The sequence below is a fragment of the Oryctolagus cuniculus genome, chromosome 11 (genome assembly GCF_964237555.1).
Source record: "Oryctolagus cuniculus chromosome 11, mOryCun1.1, whole genome shotgun sequence".
NCBI classification, from domain to species: domain Eukaryota; kingdom Metazoa; phylum Chordata; class Mammalia; order Lagomorpha; family Leporidae; genus Oryctolagus; species Oryctolagus cuniculus.
The window spans coordinates 109595007-109621301 of NC_091442.1; the positions used below are offsets into that span (position 1 = coordinate 109595007).

General features: G+C 41.2%; 1 protein-coding gene across 1 annotated transcript in view; it reads right to left on the reverse strand.

The window, feature by feature from the left end:
• CRY1 (cryptochrome circadian regulator 1) overlaps positions 1-26295 on the reverse strand; it is a 93993-nt gene that overhangs the window by 43712 nt on the left and 23986 nt on the right. The window contains exon 2 of the mRNA XM_002711421.5: positions 1101-1209. Within this exon, the coding sequence (XP_002711467.2) occupies positions 1101-1209 (109 nt within the window). The remainder of the gene's footprint in view (positions 1-1100; positions 1210-26295) is intronic.

The window sequence follows — 26295 nt, forward strand, 5'->3', positions numbered from 1 at the left end:
CAATGTGCTGTCACCTAGGTTTTTAAAAAAGAGAACACAGGTACAAATGTAAATAAATGCACATATACAATCTTGTTTAAATAAAGCGTATTTATAATTGGACATTTAAGAAACTGGTAGTAGTTATTGCTTTTGGTAGAAGAACTAGCAGCTTAAGGCAGAAGAAAAATTAACTTTTCATTATAAATTATTTTTCCAGTCATGATTTCATCATATGTAACTTTTTCATTAAGAAAAAATACATATAATTTTTATTTTAAAATATTTTTCATGGGACTGGCACTGTGGTATAGCAGGTAAAGCCACTGCCTACAGTGCTGGCATCCCACATGGGCACCAGTTTGAGTCCTGGCTGTTCCACTTTCAATCCAGCTCCCTGTTAATGCACCTGGGAAAGCAGTAGAAGATGGGCCAAGAACCCCATATGGGAGACCTGGAAGAAGCTCCAGGCTCCTGGTTTCAGATTGGCCCATTTCCAGCTGTTGCAATCATTTGGGGAGTGAACCAGCAGATAGAAGACCTCTTTCTCTCTCTGCCTCTGCATATCTGTAACTGCCTTTATTTTATTTATTTGACAGGTAGAGTTATAGACAGTGAGAGAGACAGAGACAGAGAGAAAGGTCTTCCCTCCGTTGGTTCACTCCCCAAATGGCCGCCACGGCCAGAGCTATGCAGATCTGAAGCCAGAAGCCAGGTGCTTCTTCCTGGTCTCCCATGTGGGTGCAGGGGCCCAAACACTTGGGCCATCCTCCACTGCCCTCCCAGGCCACAGCAAAGAGCTGTACAGGAAGAGGAGCAGCCGGGACTAGAACTCAGCGCCCATATGGGATGTTGGCGCCGCAGGCAGAGGATTAATCAAGTGAGCCATGGTACCAGCAGCCCCTGTAACTGCCTTTCAAATAAAAAAATAAATCTTCAAGAAAAATATTTTTCACAACTTAATAAGCTAAAGTTATTTAAGTTATTAAGTTAAAGTTAATAGTCTAAAAATACTTAAGTTATATAAGCTTAAGTTAAATAACTGAAAAGCTTTGTTTGCTAAATATGTTATCTTTGCTGCTAAAGATGTTGTTATTTTATGTAAATACTTTTCAAATTACCTTGAAAAGTCTGGGAAACACATCCGCTGGTTGTCCACGAATCACAAACAGACGAGAGTTTAATTTTCGCAGATTAGCATCAAGATCCTCAAGACACTGAAGCAAAAATCTGTGGAGAAGAAAATAATAAAATTTTTAAAAAATATTTATAAGATACAACATATTGCAAAGTTATGTTATTTTAAAAGTTAAAATGCCAACCTCATCACTAAAATGCCAACTCTAACATATAAACTACCATTTTCAGAGACCACACTTATATTTTTAATTTACAGTACAACTTTCCCAGTATTTTAGTGCCTTCCTGAATTAAATCATAAATTTCTATTAAATAAGTGACTATTAGCAAAAATTGAATTTATAAACATAAAAATTACATAAAAAACTATAACAGCAATTAAAGTAATTGATTTCACTGTTTAAATTTGATGAAATAGAGCTGACGCCGCGGCTCAATAGGCTAATCCTCTGCCTTGCGGCGCTGGCACACCGGGTTCTAGTCCCGGTCGGGGTGCCGGATTCTGTCCCGGTTGCCCCTCTTCCAGGCCAGCTCTCTGCTGTGGCCCGGGAGCGCAGTGGAGGATGGCCCAAGTGCTTGGGCCCTGCACCCCATGGGAGACCAGGAGGAAGCACCTGGCTCCTGCCTTCGGATCAGCACTGCGCCGGCCGCTGCGGCCATTGGAGAGTGAACCAACGGCAAAGGAAGACCTTTCTCTCTGTCCACTCTGCCTGTAAAAAAAAAAAAAAAAAAAAAAAAAAAAAAAAAAAAAAAAAAATCTAGAACAACTACAGGGGAAAAAATTTAAACCTTTTTAAAAAAAGATTTATTTATTTATTTGAAAGGCAGAGTGAAACAGAGAGATTTTTCCATATGCTAGTTCACTCCCCAAATGGCCAGGCAGAAGCCAGGAGCCAGGAACTCCATCTGGGTCCCCTATGTGGTTGGCCAGGCCTCAGGTACTTCAGCCATCATCTGCTGCTTCCCAGGCCCATCCGCTGGGGTTCTGGAAAGAACTGCAGCAGCTGGGACTCACACCAGCTCTCTGATATGGGATGCAGGAGTTGTAAATGACTGCTCAGCCCACTGTGCCACAACACAACCCAAGGAAACATTCTATTTAATGACTGTGAGTACATAAATAATTTTCTCATCTGAGAAAGAAATTGCAGCATCCATTTCCAAGTTTTTAATCTAATCAATGAAAAAACTATAAGATAGATGCTAAACAATGTGGTATTAACTCAGTGTACAAAATATTAACTTTTTAAAGATTTATTTATTTATTTCAAAGGCAGAGTTAGAGACAGACAGATAAGGAGAGAGATTGGATCACTTCCCAAATGGCCGCAACAGCTGGAGCTGGGCCAATCTGAAGCCAGGAGCCAGGAGCCTTCTTCTAGGTCTCCCACGTGGTTGCATGGGCCCAAGTACTTAGGCCATCCTCAGCTGTCTTCCCAAGAAAATTAGCAGGGAGCTGGATCAGAATCAAAGGATCGAAAGCAAAGAATCTGGGAGTTGATCAACTAATAGCTCTGCTAGTAATTGCTTTACTTTTCTTCAATGAACTTGCATAAACAACAATAACAAAAACAACAAAATCTGGGACTTGAATCCATACCTTATAGGATGCCAGTGCCACAGGCAGTGGCTTCACCCACTATGCCACAATGCTTGCCCTTAAAATGCTCTTTTTCTTTTTTATACAGTAACTCTTTTTTGTTTTTGACAGATAAGAGTTAGACAGTGAGAGATACAGACAGAGAGAAAGATCTTCCCTCCGTTGGTTCACCCCCTAAATGGCTGCTACGGCTGGAGCTACGCCAATCTGAAGCCAGGAGCCAGGTGCCTCCTCCTGGTCTCCCATGTGGGTGCAGGGCGCAAGCACTTGGGCCATCCTCCACTGCCTTCCCCAGGCCACAGCAGAGAGCTGGACTGGAAGAGGAGCACCAGGACTAGAACTCGGTGCCCATATGGGATGCCGGCGCTGCAGGTGGAGGATTAACCAAGCAAGCCACAGCGCTGGCCCAAAATGCTCATTTTTTAATAAAGGCTTCAAGAGGCTGGTGCAGTGGGTTAGGCCGCGGCCTGCAGTGCTGGCACTCTATATGGGTGGTGGTTGGAGTCCCGTCTGCTCTACTTCTGATCCAGCTCCCTGCTGGTGTGCCTTGGGCCCCTGTACCTATGGAGGAGACCAGGAAGAAGCTCTTGGCTGCTGGCTTTGGCCTGGCACAACCTTGGCCATTGCAGCCATTTGGGGGGTGAACCAGCAGATGAGGATATTTGTCTCTCCTTCTTCCTCTGTAACTCTACCTTGAAAAAGAAAAAAAAAAAGGCTTCAAGGACTGAGTGGGGCTACTAACATGGTTAATATATGACAAATATCTGGAAAAATTCTGGGGCAGTACCAGAAGACTGTTCACTGTGTATCTTCTATGGTGAAGACATGGAGCAGTCCCCAAAAGCAAATCTGAAAGAGCTGTCACACCTGAAAGATTCAACCTGCTTTATGTTAATTTTCATCTAGACTCTGTTCCTCTCAGCTAGACATATCCTAGTTCCTCTCTACTTTGCTTCTTTTATGTTTTGTCATCTTAAGGTTAAATATTTGTCTGCCTTTTCTACAGGCCACATGCTCTTTGAGAATGGTGATAATGTCTGTCTATGTGGAGGAGTGATTTAAAGGCAGTAAAAAGCATATTTCAGAACTGCATTGTCCAATATGGTAATCTAAATCCACATGTAACCATTTAAATTTAATTCAGTCCCTCAGTCATACTTGACACATTTCAAGTCTTCGACAGCCACATGTGTGGCTAGTAGCTACCATACCGGATAGCACAAATACATAACCACCACATAGCTGCAGAAAGTTCTACTGGACAGCATTATTCTAGAAGATTTCTCAGATTATTTTGTCCTCTTTTCCCATTCAAATCCCATCATTTCACAAAAAAAGTTCCGTTGATTTTTTCACAACTGCAGTTATTAGTGACATAAGCAATACTATTTAAGTTTGATATGCTTCCCCCTTTAGGGGTCACCATCTCTACAGCTTAGAGTGTTAACATTTCTGTACTCATGAGGATGTTAGATATCCTGCCATTTTACCTTAGGATGTTTCACATAAAACAAACCTTCCTATTCTCACCTTTATATTTCATCACATTCTTTTTGTCTTGATTTGGAGTCACCTTCTTAACACACAATCCCCTACCCCAACCCATCACTACCAATGTACAAATACTTTGGAGAAGAAAACAGTTGTTAGACATATAACAACATAAAAGCATCTGGGTTTTGGGAAGCATCGAATTTTATGTATCTGCCTGTCAAGAAGAGTCCTCCACTCCCTGTATTTTTTTTTTTTTTTTTTTGACAGGCAGAGTGGACAGTGAGAGAGATAGAGAGAGAAAGGTCTTCCTTTGCCGTTGGTTCACCCTCCAATGGCTGCCGCTGCAGCCGGCGCACCGCGCTGATCCAATGGCAGGAGCCAGGAGCCAGGTGCTTTTCCTGGTCTCCCATGGGGTGCAGGGCCCAAGCACCTGGGCCATCCTCCACTGCACTCCCTGGCCACAGCAGAGAGCTGGCCTGGAAGAGGGGCAACCAGGACAGAATCCGGCGCCCCGACCGGGACTAGAACCCGGTGTGCCGGCGCCGCAAGGTGGAGGATTAGCCTATTGAGCCACGGCGCCGGCCCACTCCCTGTATTTTTTATGAACAGTTTCTATATAGAACAAAGATAAGAGTTTTTAGGGATTAGCATTGTGGCACAGAGGGTTAAGCTACTGCTTAGAATGCAGGTGTCCCATACTGGAGTGCCAATTTGAGTCCCTGCTGCTCCACTTATAATCTAGCTTCCTGTTAATTTGTCTGGGAAGGCAGTGGAAGATGGCCGAAGTACCTGAGTCCCTACCACCTATGTAGGAGACCTGGTTGAGTTCCTGACTCCTAACCTGGCCTAAACTTGGCTCTTGCAGGCATCAAGAGTAAATCAGAGAAGGGAGGATCTCTCTGCCTCTACCCCTCTGTTACTCTTTTGAATAAATATTTTTAAAAATATTTTTAAAGTTATTATAATCAAAAATAAGAAGTTAAATGAACTCTACCAATTTTAAGTGTCCTTAAATTGAAATAGGACAAAACTAAAATGGCCTGAAGGGATAACTCAAGGCAAAGAATCTCCAAAATCTCTGTTGTACCATTAATTTCAGCATCTTCTCAACCAAAGCTAGTAATAACTAGCAAGATTTCTTAATATTCAACCTTTCTGTGGAAATGTTTTCATATGGTATAAGAGATTGGAAAAGAAAAAAAATGAATTCATAAATTGGGGCTGGCGCTGTGATGTAGCGGGTTAATGCCCTGGGCCTGAAATTCCGGCATCCCATATGGGCTGCTCCTCTTCTGATCCAGCTCTCTGCTGTGACCTGGGAAAGCAGTAGAAGATGGCCTTAGTCCTTGGGCCCCTGCACCCGCGTGGGATACCCAGAAGAGGCTCCTTGCTTCAGATAGCTGCAGCTCTGGCTGTTGCGGCCAATTGGAGAATCAACCATCGGATGGAAGACCTCTCTCTCTCCCTCTGTGTGTGTGTAACTCTGACTTTCAAATAAATAAGTAAATCTTTAAAAAAAAGAATTAATAAAATAAACAATTAAGTCTCAATAATTTACCCTTTATTTTTCTTTAGTTCACAGGCTGAATAAGCATTTTAAATGCTTTTCAATAAACACTCAATGAAACAAAAGCAAGTTTTAGAATGATATGGACTAAGTAATATGTTACAATGGAAAAAGTTTTGCACTCTAAGACTTAATTTTTGTTTTGGCACTTCAGGAAACAAAGCAATAGAAACTGTTTTAAGTACGGTGTTTTTCTTCCATACTGTGATATTTTCTTCCACAGATACTAAAATTTACACCTGTGATTACACATAAAAGTTACAAAGATACAGTACAAATATAAGCACTTGAAATAATATGGGTACTTTTAACTCAAACATTTTAAGTAGAAAAGATCTGTGAAGAAACAAAAAAAGTGAAGGATGGTGTAAACACACTCTGATGCTGTCCTCTGTTACAAGCTTTTGTAGTATGACCTTTAAAATTATATACATATTTGGTGGGTAAAACAAGATTTACATTGCACATATCTATTTATGTTTAGATGTGCTTAAGGAAAATACCTGGAAAGATACTTTCTAAGCTATTAATAATATCTATCTTTGGGGAGTAGAAACTTATAATAGTGTAGGAAGGAGAGAAACATACACTTTTTTTTATTTATTTGACACATAGAGTTAGACAGTAAGAGAGACAGAGAAAGGTCTTCCTTCTGTTGGTTCACTCCCCAAGTGGCTGCTGCAGCTGGTGCTGCGCTGATCCGAAGTCAGGAGCCAGGTGCTTCTTCCTGGTCTCCCATGCGGGTGCAAGGGCCCAAGCACTTGGGCCATCCTCTACTGCCTTCCCGGGCCACAGCAGAGAGCTAGACTGGAAGAGGAGCAGCCAGGACTAGAACCTGGCACCCATATGGGATGTCAGCGCTGCAGGCGGAGGATTAACCAAGTGAGCCATGGCGCCGGCCCCCGAGATACACACTTTCATTTTTAATTCGTAAAAGTTTAAAATTGATAATCAGCATGTATTCATTAAAAGCAGAAAAAATAATATATTCTCTATTTACTGTAAGCCTGGCTTCATATATGGCAAACATATTTCCAAAGCAATAGGCATACTTTTATGGCATCAGTTTTCATAACTTCAAAATATTCCATTGTATAGATGTTCCTAACTCAATAAGCCTAGTGACAGATTGCTAAACTTCAACCAATACCGAAAGCTGTATCTAATTTCCTCATCTGTAAAATTGGTATTGTAATAGGACCTACTGAATATTACGGTGAGAATTAAATAAATTAGTATCTATGAAGCTCTTAGAACTCAACCTGACCACAGTGAGCACTATTACATAAGTGTTTCTCTAACATTCTTTACTCCCCTTCTTCCCAGCCACTTCTATTCTTGTTATAGTAATTCTAGTTCTTATCTCTTGCTTGTTTTATTTACTGCAGTATCTTAAAGTAGATCTGCCCACCACTAATCTCTCAGCATTCTAATCCATTTTATACACAATATTAAATCTTCATGACTCATGTTTTCCTGTACAAAGGTCTTCAAAGACCCACTCCCTATACAATAAAGAGTAATTACTCTGCTTGGCCACTGACCTAGGGTTCCAGGTTCATTTCCTCCCCCACTCCCCTTGCCCTCCTACCAAACCAAACTATCTTCTCCACACAATCTCCTGGTTGCTCCTGCTTCCCTTGGCCTGCAATCTTGTTTCTAATTTCCATTTCTTCAGGGGGAATTTTCCTTTTCTCATCTTTTTCAAGTTCATATTCTACTAACCTTCAGTCTTCCAGCTGAAAGTAATTTCTTTGGGGGCCTGAGTCGTAGTATAGTGAGTTAAGCCATCGGTCGCAATTCCAGACAAACCATATTGGAGCACCAGTTTAAATCCGGGCTGCTCTGCTTTCAACCCAGCTCCCTGGTAATATACCTAAGAAGGCAGTGGACTATGGTCCAAATTCTTGGGCCCCTGTCACTCATGTGGGAGACCAGGATGGAATTCCAGGCTCCTGTCTTCAGCTAGAGCTAGGCCCAGGCCCAGGCCCAGGAATTGCAGCCATCTGGGGAGTGAACCAACAGATGGAAGATTTCTTCCTTTCTTTCTCTCTCTGTCCTTCTCTGCCTTTGAAATAATCTTTTCTTAAAAGAAATTTCTCTGTCCTCTGCACTGTCAAAGAACTTAATGTATACCTCATCTTAGAGAAATGTTCATATCATACCACATAAGACAGCTACCATGTATATGTAATATATAGTTAGTCCATGGTATTCACAAGTTCCAAGTTCATGGATTCAACTAGCCACAGCTGAAAAATTATTTGGGAAAAAAAAAAAACTGCAACTAAGGAAGGGAGTTCGGCCTAGCAGTTAAGAAGCTGCTTGGGAACATCTGTATTCCATACGCAAACACCTAGGTTCAAGTCCTGGCTCTGCTCCTGATATCAGCTCTCAGCTAATGTACACACTGGAAGGCAGCATGCTATATGGTACAAGTAATTGAGTCTCACCTATGTGGGAGATCTGGATTGAATTCCTGGCCCCCAGCTTCAGCCTAGATCAGCCCCTGACTGTGGTAGGCTTTGGGGGATTTCTCCTTTCCCTCTCTCTAAAATAAATATTTAAAAAAATGTTTAAAAAGGTGTCTGTAACTAGCATCACATTACATAGCATCATACTGTAATAGACGTTTAAAGTAATTTAGAGATAATTTAATGTTACATGCAATTATAGGTCCTTGAGCACTTGCACATTTTGGTATCTACAGGGATAGAAGGACACCAAGAGATGACTCTGCGTGTGTGTCTGTATGTGTGTGTGTATGTGTGTTTGTGTGTGTATGTGTGTATGAAGCCCTTCCAATGGATTTCAAATTATGTGTCTCATTCCTAATTACAGTTTCCTTAACCTTTGTTTTGTTTTCTGTATTTGGCAAACAAATTTCATCATATGCCCTCTACAATTTGTTGAAATGATTAGAAATAGGATAAAATAACCTAGTAGGATTGTCTTGTGGAGAGAATTAGAAACAGTATAAATTCACATAGTAGAATCCCTAGCATTTGGAAGATATTCATTAAACATATTATTACTTTCCCTTGATAATAATTTTTATTTTTGAACAAACTCCACACGCATGTATTTCCATAAATACCTAGGCATGACAGTAGAAAACATGAATTCGTTGGGTACATGCACATCCACACAAAAGCACTTTGAACTGCTAACTTCATCTGAAAGTGACTTTAAATCAAGTTTGAAAGATAAGTTTCCCAATGACAAGGTCAATGTGGATGAATATATTCATCAACAAAGCATAGTACAATTAAGACTCTGAATCGGGGCCAGTGCTGTGGCGCCAGCAACTCGAATGGGCACTGGTTCGCCTCCTGGCTGCTCCATTTCCAATCCACCTCCTCTACTATGGTCTGGGAAAGCAGTGGAAAATGACACAAGTGCTTGGGCCCCTGCACCTACATGGGAGACCCAGAGGAAGCTCTGGGCTCCTGGCTTTGGATTGGTCCAGCTATGGCCATTGCAGCCATTTGGGGAGTGAACCAGTGGATGGAAGACCTTTCTCTCTGCCTGTCCCCTCTCTGTCTGTAACTCTACCTCACAAAAGAGACTCTGAGACAACTAATATCTGAGCATATAATTCTTCCATAATACAACCATTTAAAAAATCTCCAACAGCATAGATTTGAAGTTCCAACTTGGGGCCGGCACTGTGGCGCAGTGCGTTAAAGCCTTGGCCTGAAATTCCAGCATCCCATATGGGCGCTGGTTCAAGTCCCGGCTGCTCCTCTTCCCATCCAGCTCTCTGCTATGGCCTGGGAAAGCAGTAGAAGATAGCCCAAGTCCCAGGGACCCTGCACCCATGTGGGAGACCTGGAAGAAGCTCCTGGCTTCTGGCTTCGGATCGGCTCAGCTCCAGCAGTTGTGGCCATCTGGGGAGTGAACCAGTGGATGGAAGACATCTCTCTCTCTCTCTCTCTGCCTCTACCTCTCTCTGTAACTTGGTCTTTTAAATAAATGAAACAGTAAAAATAAGTAAATAAATAAAGTACCTATTTTATGAGAGTCCTCTAATAAATTAAAATGATCCAACTTTGAAAATAATTAAGAAATTAGGGGACAATGTTTTGGTAGTTCTTCACTTTAAATTTTTAAAGGATTTTTTTCTCTCCAGAGATCACTACCTATTGCTATTATATAAAAAATTATATTCATTTAACTTCCTTATACCAGTTCCAAAGATGATTTCAACATGAATCAACAGTAATAGTTTCTTAAAGTAGGTCATTGCTATAGCAACCAATGGGCGGTTTAGTATACTCCCGTCAGAATGACCTACTTTCCAGCCTGTGCTGGAACAGCTTTATATAACTAGAATTTCTAGTTCTGTCTATATGAAATAGTCTAAAAAAGGCAATGGGAAGTTACAAATAATCCTTTTGCTGCTGAAAACAAGGCATTATGAATTAATATGTATCATACAAGAATAAAGAAGCCATCTGGCTCTGTATTTCAGTTTCTAAAATATATCCTATCATTTGCTCAGCAATGAAAACAAACTACTCTTAGAATATCTTAACCAAAACATTCATTGCAGACCCTAGAGAATGGATTTAAAGAACAAACTAAAATCATGAAAACCACATGCAGTCTATCTCCTATCCTCCAAATGAAATGAGTAAAATTTAGAAAAAATTTGAATCCTACCTATCATAGAGAAAAAATGGAGATTTTTCAATCATTAATCAAAGTCTATGATGTTTTATAGAGATTTCAAAATTCTAAATTTAAAATTCTGTGTCTCTATAAGCTGAGTCAAGTTTAAATATGCTTGCTTTTTTCTGGTTTGTTACAATTTTTAGTGTTTTCATCTAACTTATTATTCAAATTATTGAGATATTTGTGATATACATTTTTATGGAGAATAGTTTAATGTTCAATAAAGATGAAACACATATTTTAAAAGCAAATTTTGTGGCTGGTGCCACGGCTCACTAGGCTAATCCTCTGCCTTGCGGCGCCGGCACACCGGGTTCTAGTCCTGGTCGGGGCGCCGGATTCTTTCCCGGTTGCCCCTCTTCCAGGGCCAGCTCTCTGCTGTGGCCTGGGAGTGCAGTGGAGGATGGCCCAAGTGCTTGGGCCCTGCACCCCATGGGAGAACAGGAGAAGCATCTGGCTCCTGGCTCCTGCCTTCGGATAGGCGCGGTGCGCCGGCTACAGCACGCCGGCTGTGGCGGCCATTGGAGGGTGAACCAACGGCAAAAGGAAGACCTTTCTCTGTCTCTCTCTCACTGTCCACTCTGCCTGTTAAAAAAAAAAAAAAAAAAAAAAAAAAAAAAAAAAAAAAAAAAGCAAATTTTTGCATCTGCCAGACTCTAAAAGCCATAAATCTATCTCATGACACAATGTTGTTTTATAACATTTATTTTGCAATGTCCTCTTTAAAACCCTGAAATAAAATTCATAAATAACATATCCACATATATCACTTTAAAGCATTACTTTTTTTCTATTACATATAGAGGAAATTAAAGGTCATTTATATTTTTAAAAAAGTAACATCTACTTCTATTACTAAGCATCTGGACATTACATTAGAAAACAATGAACCAGTCTAATACTTATACTTACATATAGAATCATTTCAAATTTAATAGCTACAAAAACAAATACAGTGATGTTACTGGCAACTCAAACTTGATTTCCTTAAATGGTGAACAAGACTTTAATAAAGTTCTGAACAAAACAAGCTATCATCTTGATTTACAGAGTGCTAAATACACTCCTAGAAAGCTCAGTTTATATTTAAATTGTGTAGAAAATACACAATGTTTATATATAGAGATGGATTTAGACTTTAGATTCAGAAAATTTTGTTAAGATTTTTACTTACATCAAGCATTGTGAAGAAAGTTAAACAGGACTCAGGACAACTGTTTATTTTGAGAGAATACGCTGAAGGAAGTCTTCTATCCTTGGCCTTTCCTTACTAATTTTACTTATACCCTCCAATCATATAACAACCAAAGATGTCTTCACAAAATTCCTAAAATGCCTTCTAAGGAGGGATACTTACTACTTACATAATTTTATTCAATTTACGAGATACAGATAGATAAGGGCTCCAATACTTATAGAGCTTAGCATCTACAAAAAGAAATTGAGTATGTATGCACATAAATACAATAGTACCTACTATAGTAGAATATAATATATGAGATACAAATGGATAATCCTTTCAAAGAAATAAACAAGGTCTGTAAAAAGGTTAATATAAAGTTTTTTCGGGGGGACAGCGCTGTGGCATAGTAGGTTAAGCCTATGCCTGTGGCACTGGCATCCCATAATGGTGCCAGTTCATGTCCCAGCTACTCCTCTTCCAATCCAGCTCTCTGCTCATGGCCTGGGAAAGCAGTGGAAGATGGTCCAGGTAGTTGGGCCCCTGTACCTACATGGAAGACCTGGAAAAAGCTCCTGGCTCCTGGCTTTGGACAGGCCCAGTTCCAGCCAACACGGCCATCTGGGGAGTGAACCAGCAGATGGAAGATCTTTCTCTCTCTCTCTGTAAATCTGCCTCTCAAATAAATAAATAAAATCTTTTTTTTTTTTTTAAAGTTTATTCAGGGTAAAGTATTAGTGACCTAGAAACAGAAGATAGAAGCCCACTGATTTTCAGCATTCCAAAGTGGTCAAACACTGTATGTATTACATAGCAAGTAATCTATGTATTACATAGTAAGATTTACATAGTAAATAACACTGGTTTGGCTGAAAAGGAAGGCTTAAAGCAAAGGGAGAGGGTCTGAATGTCAGAGATTAGACTGTGATCAGCTTAAAAACACCTCAGAGACAGGAAGGATATGAAAAGAGGATACTGCATAAATAAATGATTGTTCAAGGTTGCTCCAGATGGATAAGACAAAAAAAGACCTTTTGTGCACATCACCCGAATCAAAATGACCCAGTAGATAAGATTAATATTTCCACCCAGTCATTCCTCAGGTAAGTGTCAGTATTTGTTTCTCTTGAATGCCTGAAGGCTTTTTAGCAAGTTTTTTATTTTTATTTTTATTTTTGACAGGCAGAGTGGACAGTGAGAGAGAGAGAGAAAGGTCTTCCTTTGCCGTTGGTTCACCCTCCAATGGCCGCCGCGGCTGGCGCACCGCGCTGATCCAAAGGCAGGAGCCAGGTGCTTCTCCTGGTCTCCCATGGGGTGCAGGGCACAAGCACTTGGGCCATCCTCCACTGCACTCCCTGGCCACAGCAGAGAGCTGGCCTGGAAGAGGGGCAACCAGGACAGAATCCGGTGCCCCAACCGGGACTAGAACCTGGTGTGCCGGCGCCGCAAGGCGGAGGATTAGCCTAGCGAGCCGCGGCGCCAGCCAGCAAGTTTGTTTTTACCATTAATACTCTTTGAAAAGTCAAGAGGGAAAAAGTAATTTCTGGATTAACCCCCCTTTTTAAAGATTGATTTATTTGAAAGTCAGATTTACAGAGAGAGGTAGAGACAGAGACAGTGGTCTTCCATCAGCTGGTTCACTCCCCAGATGGCCACAACGGCTGGAGCTGAGCAGATCCGAAGCCAGAAGCCAGGAGCTTTTTCCGGGTCTCTCACATGGGTGCAGGGGTCCAAGGACCTGGGCCATCTTCCACTGCTTTCGCAGGCCATAGCAGAGAGCTGGATGGGAAGAGGAGCAGCTGGGACTAGAACCAGCGCCCAAATGGGATGCCAGCACTTCAGGTCAGGGCTTTAACCCACTGTGCCACAGCGCCAGCTCCCCACTCCCCTTGTTAAAGATTTATTTATTTATTTGAAAGTCAGAGTTACAGAGAGAAAGGAATAGAAAGAGAGATCTTCTATCTGTTGGTTCACTCCCCATACCATCACAACAGCCAGCACTGAACCATGCCAAAGCCAGGAGCCAGAAGCTTCTTCCAAGTCTGGGGCCCAAACACTTGGACCATCTTCCACTACTTTTCCCAGGAGCATTACCAAGGAGCTGGATTGGAAGTGGAGCAGCCAGGCCACGAACCAGCGCTCATGTGGGATGCCGGCAATGCAAAAGGTGGCTTTACCTATTACATCACATCAGCCCTTCTCCCCTTTTTGGGATAGGGAGATATTTAGGCAAAAATTTCAAAGATGTGACTATTGTAGAGAGGGTCTTTGAATAATTAACATAATTTAAATAGCTGGAGATAGGTAGGAGAATTATTGGCCACTGGACTATATCCTGAGACTAGGTATTGTTTTCCATTTCTCAGTGCCCAATTCCTGCTGCTCCACTTCTGATCCAGCTCCCTGATAATGTGCCTGGGGAAAGCAGTGGAAGATGGCCCAAGTGCTTGGGATCCTGGCACCCAGGTGGGAGACCTGGATGGAGTTCTAGGCTCTTGGCTTTAGCCTGGCCCAGCCCTGGCTGTTGGCAGCCATTTGGAATGAACCCGGGGACAGAAGATTTCTCTCTGTCTCAAAAAAAAAAAAAAAAAAAAATAAAATAAAATAAAATCACGCAAACCCAAACTGAGGGACATTCCACAAAATATCTGACATGTACTCAAAACTATGAATTTCATAAAAAACAGGGAAAGCAGGATGCGCATTTGATCTAGTGATAAAACTGCTGTTTGGGTCACTCATATCACTTATCAGAGTGCCCGGGTTCAAGTCCCAGCTCTGTTCTTGAGTCCAGCTTCCTGCTAACGTGTACCCTGATAGGCAGCAGATGATGGCTCAATTACTTGGGTCCTGACACCCAGGTAGGAGACACAGATTGATTTCCTGGCTCCTGGCTTAAAACCAGCACAGCCCTGGTTGTTGCCGGTATTTGGAAAGTAAACTAGCAGATAGAGCTGTCAACAATTCCCTCCCACTCTCCAACCCTCTAGGCATGCATCTAGGAAATGAACCAGTGGATAGAAGATCTCTCACTCCTTTGCCTTTCAAAAAAAAAAAAAAAAAAAAAAAAAAAAGGAAAACAGAAAGAATGAAAGAGAAAAAGCCTGAGAAACTGTCACAGAAGACAAGGAGACATATGACTAGATCTAATGTGGTATTCCAGACAGGATTGTGGAACCAAAAAACCCAACATTAAAGTCTGGTTAGGACTATGATTTCTTAGTTTTGATAAATGTACTATGATAGTATAAGATATTAATATTAGGGTAAAATGGTTACATGGTTTGTAGGAGCTCACCGTATTATCTTTATACACTTTCTATAAATGTAAAATTAATTTTAAAACTGTATTTTAAAAATTACTCTTCAGATGGGGCCAGCACTGTGGTGCAGCAGGTTAATGTTCTGGCCTGCAGAGCCAGCATCCCATGTGGGTGCCAGTTCTAGTCCCAGCTGCTCCACTTCTGATCCAGCTCTCTGCTGTAGCCTGGGAAAGCAGTGGAGGATGGCCCAAATCCTTGGGCTCCTGCACCCATGTGGGAGACCCGAAGGAAGCTCCTGGCTCCTGGCTTTGGATCGGTGCAGTTCCGGCCGTTGCGGCCAATTGGGGAGTAAGCCATTGGATGGAATACCTTTCTTTCTCTGCTTCTCCTCTCTCTGTGTAACTCTGACTTTCAAATAAATAAATCTTGAAAAAAATTACTGTTCAGAATGCAAAAACTCAACGCAGATTCATGGAATTTATGTGGTCTTCAAAACTTCAAGTCTAACACTACACTTAAAGTGGGCCTAGGAGTTATGGAGAGAGGGGACAGAGGGAGGTTGGTAATGGGTATCAAAACAGTCAATGGCCGGCGCCATGGCTCACTAGGCTAATCCTCCGCCTGTGGCACCGGCACCCCGGGTTCTAGTCCCAGTTGGGGCACTGGATTCTGTCCCGGTTGCTCCTCTTCCAGGCCAGCTCTCTGCTGTGGCCCCGGAGTGCAGTGGAGGATAGCCCAGGTCTTTGGGCCCTGTACCCGCATGGGAGACCAGGAGGAAGCACCTGGCTCCTGGCTTCAGATCGGCGCAGCGAGCTGGCCGCAACGCTCCGACTGTAGTGGTCACTTGCGGGGTGAATCAACGGAAAAAGGAAGACCTTTCTCTCTGTCTCTCTCTAACTCTGCCTGTCAAAAAAAAAAAAAAAAGTCAAAAATAATTTTTAGTTTTCCATAGTACAGTGGGATGACTATAATTCACAACAATGTATTATGTATTATATACAGAATGGGAAGAGGGGGGATAGTAAGGCTCCAAACACTAATAAAAGATAATGAATTAAAAAAGCCATTTGTCTGATATGATCAGTTTATGCTATATATGTGTTGAAATACTGTATTGTACCCCATAAAATATAGGAATATTACATGTTAATTAAAAATTTTAAAAATAAAAGGTGAACATTTGACACAGCAGTTAATTCCCTACTTGGGATGCCTTCATTCTATATTGGAGTGCCCAGTTTGAGCCCCAGCTACTCTGCTTCTGATCCATCTTCCTGCTAATGGCAACCTGGGAGACAGCAAATGATGGTTCCACTACCCAAGTCCCTACCAGTCACGTGGGAGACCTGGAAGGAGTTAGTTCCAGGCTCCTGGCTTCAGCCTTGTCAAGCCCTAGCTGTTGAGAACATTTGGGAAATAAACCAGCAGTTGAAAGATAGATACATAAATCTCTCTCCCTCTCTTTCTCTCAACTCTCTCACCCCCCACCAAATACACTGAAAATAAATTAAAAATTTTATAAATAATAATTAAAAAATACACTGGCCCTGGGTTCCATGTGACCTTATAAAAGACATCACATACACCAATCACAAAACCTCTGCATTCTCAAATTCAATCCATTCTTCAAAGAATTTCTACCAAAAAAAGTTCCAAAAAAAATCAATCACTAAACTCAAAAGAAAAAATAACTTAATTTGAATCGCAGATGGCACTGTAAAAAATGACAGAATTTCTAAAAATGTAAAAAGTTATGAATCCCAAGAATCCAAGAATCCCAAGCAGGTTATAAAAAAAGAAATAGGTGGGACTGGTGCTGTGGCGTAGTGGGTAAAGCTGCCACCTGCAGTGCTAGCAACCTATATAGGTGCTGGTTCAAGTCATGGCTGCTCTACTTCCGATCCAGCTCTCTGCTACAGCCTAGGAAAGCAACAGAGGATGGCCCAAGTCCTTGGGCCCCTGCACCTGCGTGGGTGACCCAGAAGAAGCTCCTGGCTCTTAGCTTCAGATTGGCCCAGCTCTGGCCACTGTGGCCATTTGGGGAGTGAACCAGAAAAAGGAAGACCTCTCTCTCTCTTTCTCTCTAACTTTGCTTTTCAAACAAACAAACAAACAAACAAATCTTTTAAAATTTCAGAAAAAAAGACACAGGGTAGGGAATGTGGGTTGAGGTGGAGAGGGAGAGAGGTAAAAATAGAAATGTGCACAGAGGAGATACTGCACAGTGCAGTGGTTAAGATGCCACACGGGATGCCTATGTATCAGAGTGTCTGGGTATAACCCAGCTCTGCTTCTGATTCCAATCTCCTGCTGATGCACTCTCTGGGGGGCAGCAGGTGATGGCTCCAGTAGGTGGGTCCCTGCCATCCATGTGGGAAAACTGGATGGAATTTTGTCATACCAGCTTCCACTTGGCACATCCTAGGCTGTTGTAGGGATTTGGGAAGTGAACCAGTGGATAGAAGATCAATCGCTGCCTGTTTGTCTCTCTAAGTAAGATGAATATAATAAAAAAAAGTTCATGGAAAAGTGGAATTAAAAATTTTTTAAATGGGCAAAGATACAGATAAGGTGTGTGTGTGTGTGAGTGTGTGCATGTAAGATCCACACACAGACACATCACATTGAAATTAGATGAAAGCAAAGACAAAGACATAATCTAAAAAGCAACCATAAAACATATTCAAAAAGTAGAGCTTCCATTTCAATATTTATAGAAACTGCTCTTGTACTAGATTATAATAAGTTCAACAAATTTTAAAGAACTACTATAAGTTAGACATTTTTTAAAGAGATTTACTTATTTATTTGAAAGTCAGAGTTAGAGAGAGAGGAGAGGCAGAGAGAGATAGAAAGAAAGGTCTTCCATCACTGGTTCACTCCCCAATTGATCGCAATGGCCAGAGTAGCGCCAATCTGAAACCAGGAGCCAGGAGCTTCTTCAAGGTCTCCTACATGGGTGCAGGAACCCAAGGACCTAGGCCATCTTCCACTGCTTTCGCAGGCCATAGCAGAAAGCTGGATTGGAATGGAGCAGCTGGGTCTCGAACCAGCACCCATATAGGATGCTGGCGCTTCAAGCCAGGGCGTTAACCCACTGTGCCACAGCATGGGCTCCAAGTTATACATCTTAAGATTAAAAAGCACTTCTTAAAAACAGTGTTTTGGACAAAGAACATCACCATGAATTTCAGAAAACACTTAGAGTTGAATAACAATGAAGAAAATTCATTTAAATCTTGTAGAATGCAATTGAAGAGGAACCTGGGAAATAGTAGGACAGTTCAAAATGCCTGGAAAATTGAAATTAAAAGGTAACTTTAATTTGGTTCAAAAACTTTTGAAATTCATAGCTTTTTCATAATACACATGTTCATGAACTTTTTGAACAGCCTTTGAATTTCAAAAATTTTTTGCACCGACTAATTTTATTTATTTATTTGAAAGGCAGAGTTAGAGAGAGGCAGAGAGATATCTTCCATCCACTAGTTCATGCCCCAGATGGCTGCAATGGGCCCATCTGAAGCCAGGAGCCAGGAGATTCCTCTGGGTCTCCCACATGGGTGTAGGGGCCTAAACACCCAGGCTATCTTCTATTGCTTTCCTAGGGTATAGCAAAGAGCTGAATTGGAAATGGAGCAACTAGGTCTCAAACTGGTGCCCAAATGTAGACAGTGGCTTTACCCACTATACCACAACGACAGCCCCAGCACCAAACAAATTTTAATTCCATTTTCCATGAACTTTTTGAAGTACTCCTGTATACAGGTTTCACTGATAACTAAAAAATAAGACTCGAAATTATGTTACAAAATTAGAATAAATCCTAAAAAAGTAGAAAGGAAATTATAAAAAGCAGAAACTTAGTGAAAACAGAATACAAAGTCCTAATAGAAACAAAATTTATTACATAAAGAGATAATAATATAAACTTCTGATAAGTAATAAAGGAAAAAGATGGGAGAGGGAAAAATAAACAATATTAATAATAAAATGGGGACATAATCTCAGTATGGGAATTAAACAGAAAGTGAGGAAGTATGAACAATTTTGTGCAAATAAATTTTAAAACTTAGATGAACTGGATAAGTTATTTAATAAAACTGACTGTTGGGGGCTGGCATTGTGGTACAGTGGGTTAAGCCACAGCCGAAACTGTTGGTATCTCATAAGGGCAACAGTTCGAGTCCATTTCTGATCCAACTCTCTGCTAACACACATGGGAAAGCAGCAGAAAAAGGCCCAAGTACTTGGGTACCTGCTATCCACAGGGGAGACCTGGACAAAGCTTCTAGTTCCTGGGTTCAGTCTGGCCCAGCCCCAGATGTTGTGGCCATTTGGACAGTGAACCAGTGGATGGAAGATTCTCTCCCCCTACCCCTTCTCCCTTTCAAATAAAATCAATAAATCATAAAAAAAAAAAACCCTGACTGATGAAAAAATTTAAAACTTAGCAAAATGGACCCAAGAGAATGAAAAAGAATGTGAATGGTGCTAAAAGTCTTTTAAAAAACTGACTCTGTAGTTTAAAAAGTTACAAGGAAAACACAAGAGCCTCTCAGATTAAAAAAACAAACAAACAAACAAACAAAAAAACATTATTGGGCTGGTGCTGTGGTGCAGTGGCTTAACGCCCTGGCCTGAAGCACCGGCATCCCATATGGGCGCTGGTTCGAGACCCAGCTGCTCCATTTCCATTCCAGCTCTCTGCTATGGCCTGGGAGGGCAGTAGAAGATGGCCCAGGTCCTTGGGCCCCTGCACCCCCGTGGGAGACCCAGAAGAAGCTCCTGGCTCCTGGCTTCGAATTGGCACAGCTCCGGGTGTTGCCGCCAATTGGGGAGTGAATCATCGGATGGAAGACCCCTCTCTCTATATATGCCTCTCCTCTCTCTGTGTAACTCTGACTCTCAAATAAATAAATCTTAAAAAAAATTTATTAAAAAAAACATTTATTAAAAAAAACATTTATTTAAGGCAGAGTGACAGAGAGAAACAGAGAGATATCTTCTATTCACTTGTTCAATCTAAATGCCTGTAATAGCCAGCCTAGACCAGGTCAAAGTAAGATGCTAGAAACTCCATGTCTCCAACATAAGTAGCAGGAACCCAAATACCTGGGCCATTTCCACAGCCTCCCAGGCACAACAGTAGGAAGCTGGACCAGAAGCATGGTGGAGCTGGGACTTGAACCAGGCACTCTGACATGGGATGTGGACTTCACAAGCAGCAGCTTAATCCACTTCACCACAACACGCACCTCAGAACCATTCAGCTTTAGAGACCAGTTCTACCAAACACTGAAGGAATAGGCAACTCTAATTTTAAACAGAATTATAAAGGTAATAAACTAGAAAAGGAACGTTCTTCAATTCGTTTCATAAGATTTTCCTTAATGGGATCAGTGTTGTGGCACAGCACATGAAGCCACCATCTGCAGTGCCCACATCCCATATGACTGCGGTGCAAGTTCTGGCTGCTCCATTTCCAATTCAGCTCCCTGCTAATGCACCTGGAAAAGTGCTAAGCAGCAGAAGACAGCCCAAGACTTGGGCCCCTGCCCACTACGTGGGAGATCCAGATGAAGTTCCTGGCTTCGACCTGGCCCATCCTTGGCCATTAAGGCCATTTGCAGAGTGAATCAGTGGATGGTAGATTCTCTCTCCCTCTTGCTCTGCCTTTCAAATACATAAATAAATTTTTTAAAAAAACTATATAAAAATTTACCTTGATTCTAAAGTCAAAGGCAGTACAAAAGAAAAACTACAAACTAATCTTACTCATATAATATTAGCAAATAAAATTCTAACAGTATATACAAATACTATGCATTGTGATCAAAACTGGCCTTATCCTCATAAAGTTGATTAGGTTAATACTAAAAATCGGTTCCTGGGGATAGCATTGTGGCACAGTAAGTTAAGCTGCTGTCTGTGATGCCAGCATTCCATTTGAGCACCAGTTTAAATTCTGACTGTTCAGCTTCCAATCCAGCTCCCTGCTAAAGTGCTTGGGAAAGTAACAGATTATGGCCACATACTTGGGCCCCTGCCACCCATGTGGGGGACATGGATGGAATTCTAGGCTATTGCTTTTGGCCTGGTCCAGCCTAAGCCACTGCGGCCATTTTGATCCAGCAGATGGAAGAACTATCTCTGTAACACTGCCTTTCAAGTAAATAACTAAATCTTTTTTAAAAAACTTATTGCTGGGATTCACTTCACTCATAAAATAAAGGAAGAACATTGTATGACCAGATGCAGAAAGAGTAACAAAAAATCAATTTCCATTGAGCCTCAACAAAAGTGGGACTAGAGGGTAACTTCCTTATTCTGAAAAACAGTATCCACAAAAAATACAGAGACAATGAATTTAACACTGAAATTCTGAAAGTACCTTCTTTAAGACTGGGAAGACATTAAGGATATCTGGTACCACCATTTCTCAATCTGTTATTAGAAGGCCTAACCAGTACAGTAATGGAAGAACAAGAAATAAAAGACACAAAGATGGGAAAGGAACCATGATTACTTATTGACAAGTAGGTATGTCAATAGTACCAATTATAAGAAAAAAAGAAATATGTAAAACACAAGGGATAAGAGTTTCAAAAAGTTAAAGTAACTTCTGGAATAAATTTATACTAACAATTTATGTCTCTCTGATCTCAAAAATCACACAGAGCTATTTATAACCTAAAAATCTTATCCTTGTCTAATTTTAGAAACCAATATTACTCCACCAGATTAAGCCAAATCAAGTATAATATTATACTTTGAGGCTTTTAATAAAGGATTTTCATACAACTAAACAACATCTGTCTAATGTGTTCAAAAGCTTGCTGTCTCAGATCTATGTAAAATGTACTTTTGTAATCTAATAGGCCTACTTGAAATTTTTTTCAGAAAAAGACTAACAAAGATGAGAATTACTTTATTTTGGTAAAAATATTTTTACTTATTTATTTGAAAGGCAGAGAGAGACAGAGACAGAGACAGAGACAGAGAGAGATCTCTCATCCACTGGTTCACTCCCCAAATGCTAGCAACAGTGTGGCAAGACCAAAGCCAGGAACCAGGAACTCAATCTGGGTCTCCCATGTCAGGCAGGCAGGAACCCAACTACTTGAGCCATCAGCTGCTACCTCTCAGGGTGTACATTAGCTGGAATCAGGAGTGGAGTTGGAACTGGAATGTAGGCACTCAATATGGGATGCAGGTGCCCCAAACAATGTCTTAACCACTATGCAAGATACTCATCCCCATTCTCCCTTTTTTTTTTTTTTTTTTTTTTTTTTTTTTGGTATATGGCCTAGCACATGTAACTATTTTTTTAACTTTTGTTTAATGAATGTAAATTTCAAAAGTACAGCTTATGGATAACAATGGCTTTTTCTCCCCCATAACTTCCCTCCCACCCGCAACCCTCCCCTTTCCCGCTCCCTCTCCCCTTCCATTCACATCAAGATTCATTTTCAATTATCTTTATATACAGAAGATCAATTTAGCATACATTAAGTAAAGCTTTCAACAGTCTGCACCCACACAGAAACACAAAGTGAAAAATATTGTTTGAGTACTAGTTATAGCATTAAATCACAATGTACAGCACATTAAGGACAGAGATCCTACATGAGGAGTAAGTGCACAGTGACTCCTGTTGTTGACTTAACAAATCGACACTCTTGTTTATGGCGTCAGTAATCACCCTAGGCTTTTGTCATGAGTTGCCAAGGCTATGGAGGCCTTTTGAGTTCACCCACTCTAATCATTTAGAAAAGGTCATAGTCAAAGTGGAAGTTCTCTCCTCCCTTCAGAGAAAGGTACCTCCTTCTTCTTCTTCTTCTTTTTTTTTTTTTTTTTTTTTTTTGCCACAGTGTCTTGGCTTTCCATGCCTGAAATACTCTCATGGGCTTTTCAGCCGGATCCGAATGCCTTAGGGCTGATTCTGAGGCCAGAGTGCTGTTTAGGACATCTGCCATTCTATGAGTCTGCTGTGTATCCCGCTTTCCATATTGGATCATTCTCTCCCTTTTCTATTCTATCAGTCAGTATTTGCAGACACTAGTCTTGTTTATGTGATCCCTTTGACTCTTAGTCCTATCATTATGATCAATTGTGAACAGAAATTGATCACTTGGACTAGTGAGATGGCACTGGTACATGCCACCTTGATGGGATTGAATTGGAATCCCCTGACACGTTTCTAACTCTTACAATTTGGGGCAAGTCCAATTGAGCATGTCCCAAATAGTACATGTAACTATTAAGGTCTATCTGAGGTCAATGTTTTTCCCCATACTGACATTACTGCAAAAAAAAAAAAAAAAAAAAAAAAAAAAAAAAAGACAATCACATAATACAATCTATTTATCAAAAAGTTATTAAGGGCCTATTATGCAACAGACATTGTTGGAGTCCCTGAGAATAAAAGAAAGAACAAAAATCAGTGCCATGAGGCCGACACCATGGCATAGGGTTAATCCTCAGCCTGCAATGCTGGCATCCCATACGGATGCCAGTTCTAGTCCTGGCTGCTCCTCTTCCACTCCAGCTCTCTGCTATGGCCTGGAAAAGCAGTAGAAGATGGCCCAAGTGCTAGGGTCCCTGCACCTGCATAGGAGACCGGGAAGAACCAACCACATGGCACTTGGCTTCGGATCATCGCAGCTCCAGCTGCTGTGGCCATTTGGGGAGTGAACCAACGGAAGGAAGACCTTTCTCTCTGTTTCACATTCTCACTGTCTGTAACTCTACCTCTCAAATAAATACATATATAAATAACCTTAAAAAAAATCAGTGCCTGATGTTATGAAGTTTGCATGTTAGATGACAATTATGACAATGGATAACAGCTGGAAGCATTAGAGACTATCAGAGACTATTTATTTTACATGTATATACTCAACAACCCTTTGCGATAGGAACTTCCTCCATTTCAAAATGAGGAAACTGAGGCACATAAAGGTTACTTTTCCTACAAATACATGGATAGTAAAGTAACAAAGCCAGGACATTAAATCCATCAGCTTGGCTCCAAATTCCAAGCTCTTAAATCACTATATTTTGGTAGTAATTTATTTTATTTTATTTTTATTTGAAAGGCAGAGTGAGTGAGACAGACAGACAGACAGAAAGAGAGAGAAAGATCTTCCATCTGCTGGTTCACTCCCCAGATGGCTGCAATGGTTACAGTTGGGCCAGGCAAAAGCCAGTAGCCAGGAATTCCACTGGGGTCTCCCATGTGGGTTGCAGAGACCAGCTTCTTGGATCAGAAGCCAAGCAGCCATGACTTGAACCAGTGCTCCGATATGGTAAAGGTATATTGGAGGGGGTTATATAATTTTACACAGAGTAGTCATAGAAAGATTTACCAATATCTACTACCTATTTAACACCTCCCTTTGAAGGTTACCTCAGATTATGTCTTCTTATAGTATTCCAATCTGTTAATGATTCCAACCTTTAAGTTACTTAGGTCAAGTTCTTGCCTGTGTGTTCAGAACAGTACAGACATTCACTGCACTAAACCCCCAAATCAGTGGCTTAACAAAAAGGTTTTATCTTTCTCATGTCAAGTTCACTGCTGCTCCAGGGAGTTGTTCTCTAAATGGTGACTTTATTATCTGGTTGATTTACCTTGTAGCTCTATAGCTTCAACACAAGGTCTCCTGTTCAGCAGGGGAAAAACCAGACAACCATCAGGGGCTTTACAATGTTTCAAGTACTTCCTCACACAATTCATTAACCACAACTAGTTACACAGCCTCACCAGACTGCAAAGGGAGCTGAAACATTAAACATCTCAAGCTCAGGTCAGAAAGGTGAATTGTGTATCAGTGGGCACTAACAATCATCTTTAACCTTTCTTTCTTTCTTTCATAGACCACGTATGATATTGTAGCAGGTCTTAACAATATGAACCCAGAATACATCCAGAGTATGACTACTCCTTACTATCTCTATCTCTAACACGGATTCAGTCCTCCATTTTTCTCTTAGATCATTATGTTGGCTTCTGTCGAATCTCACTGTTTCCATTCTTGACCCCACCACCCCTCAGTCTAGTCTTCACTCAGACACTAAATCATCATGTTTTCTCTCTGAACCAAACTTCTAATCTTCTAATTGCAATGACTTCCCAATCCAAAGTAAAAACAAAACAAAAAAATCCACCTTAAAATGGCCTCCTAGGTCCTAAACAATGAACCTAGGCAACCATTACTTTTCTGACTCTACCTCTTCACTCCATCACTTTGTTTCAGATACACACCTTACCCAGGACCCCCTGAACATACTAGAAATGCTCCTGAGTGCCTTTGCACAGGATATTCTTTCCATCTAGAACACACTTTCCTCATATTCCTACATGGCTCAATTACACACTTACTTCTATTGCTCAAATGTTTTCTTTGAAGAAAGGCTCTGACAATCATATTTAAAACAGACCAGTCTACATTTCTAGCCCTTAGCATTCCTGATCTCTGTTCCTGGTGATATTTTTTTTTCTTTTCTTTCTTTTTAATATTATTTATTTATTTATTTGACAGGTAGAGTTAGAGAGAGAGAGAGAGAGAGAGAGAGAGAGAGACAGCGAAAATGGTCTTCCTTCCATTGGTTCACCGCCCCCCCCAAGTGGCTACTACAGCCGGCGCACTACGCTGATCCGAAGCCAGGAGCCAGGTGCTTCCTCCTGGTCTCCCATGCGGATGCAGGGCCCAAGGACTTGGGCCATCCTCCACTGCACTCCCGGGCCACAGCAGAGAGCTGGACTGGAAGAGGAGCATCCGGGACTAGAACCCAGCGCCCATACGGGATGCTGGTGCCACAGGCGGAGGATTAGCCAAGTGAGCCATGGTACCGGGCCCCCTATATTTTTCTTTAACATGTGCTACCATCATACATACTACATATTTGGCTTATGTGTTAGTTACCAGTCTCCCACCATCACCCAAATGTAGCTCCACAACAGCTGAGTTTGGGGATTATTTTGTTTGCCACATTAAATAAATATAGTATTTTAAATGAACAAAGATGAAAAGTTAGCAGAGAGACACTTAAGGGAATAAACAATCTATACAGATATTTAAACCATGGCAGGAATGCTGACTTTTATTCTGAATGAGTTGAGAACCCATTGAAAGATTTTGAGCACAGGTTGGGATATAATGTGAATTAGCTTTAAAAAAAAGATTTATTTATTTATTTGAAAGGCAGATTACAGAGAGGCAAAGGCAGAGGCAGAGCAAGAGAAGCCTTCCATCCACTCGTTCACTCCACAAATGGTTGCAATGGCCAGAGTTGAGCCAATCTTAAGCCTGGAGTCAGGAGCTTCTTCCTGGTCTCCCACGTGGGTGCAGGGGCCATCTTCTACTGCTTTCCCAGGCCATAGCAAGAG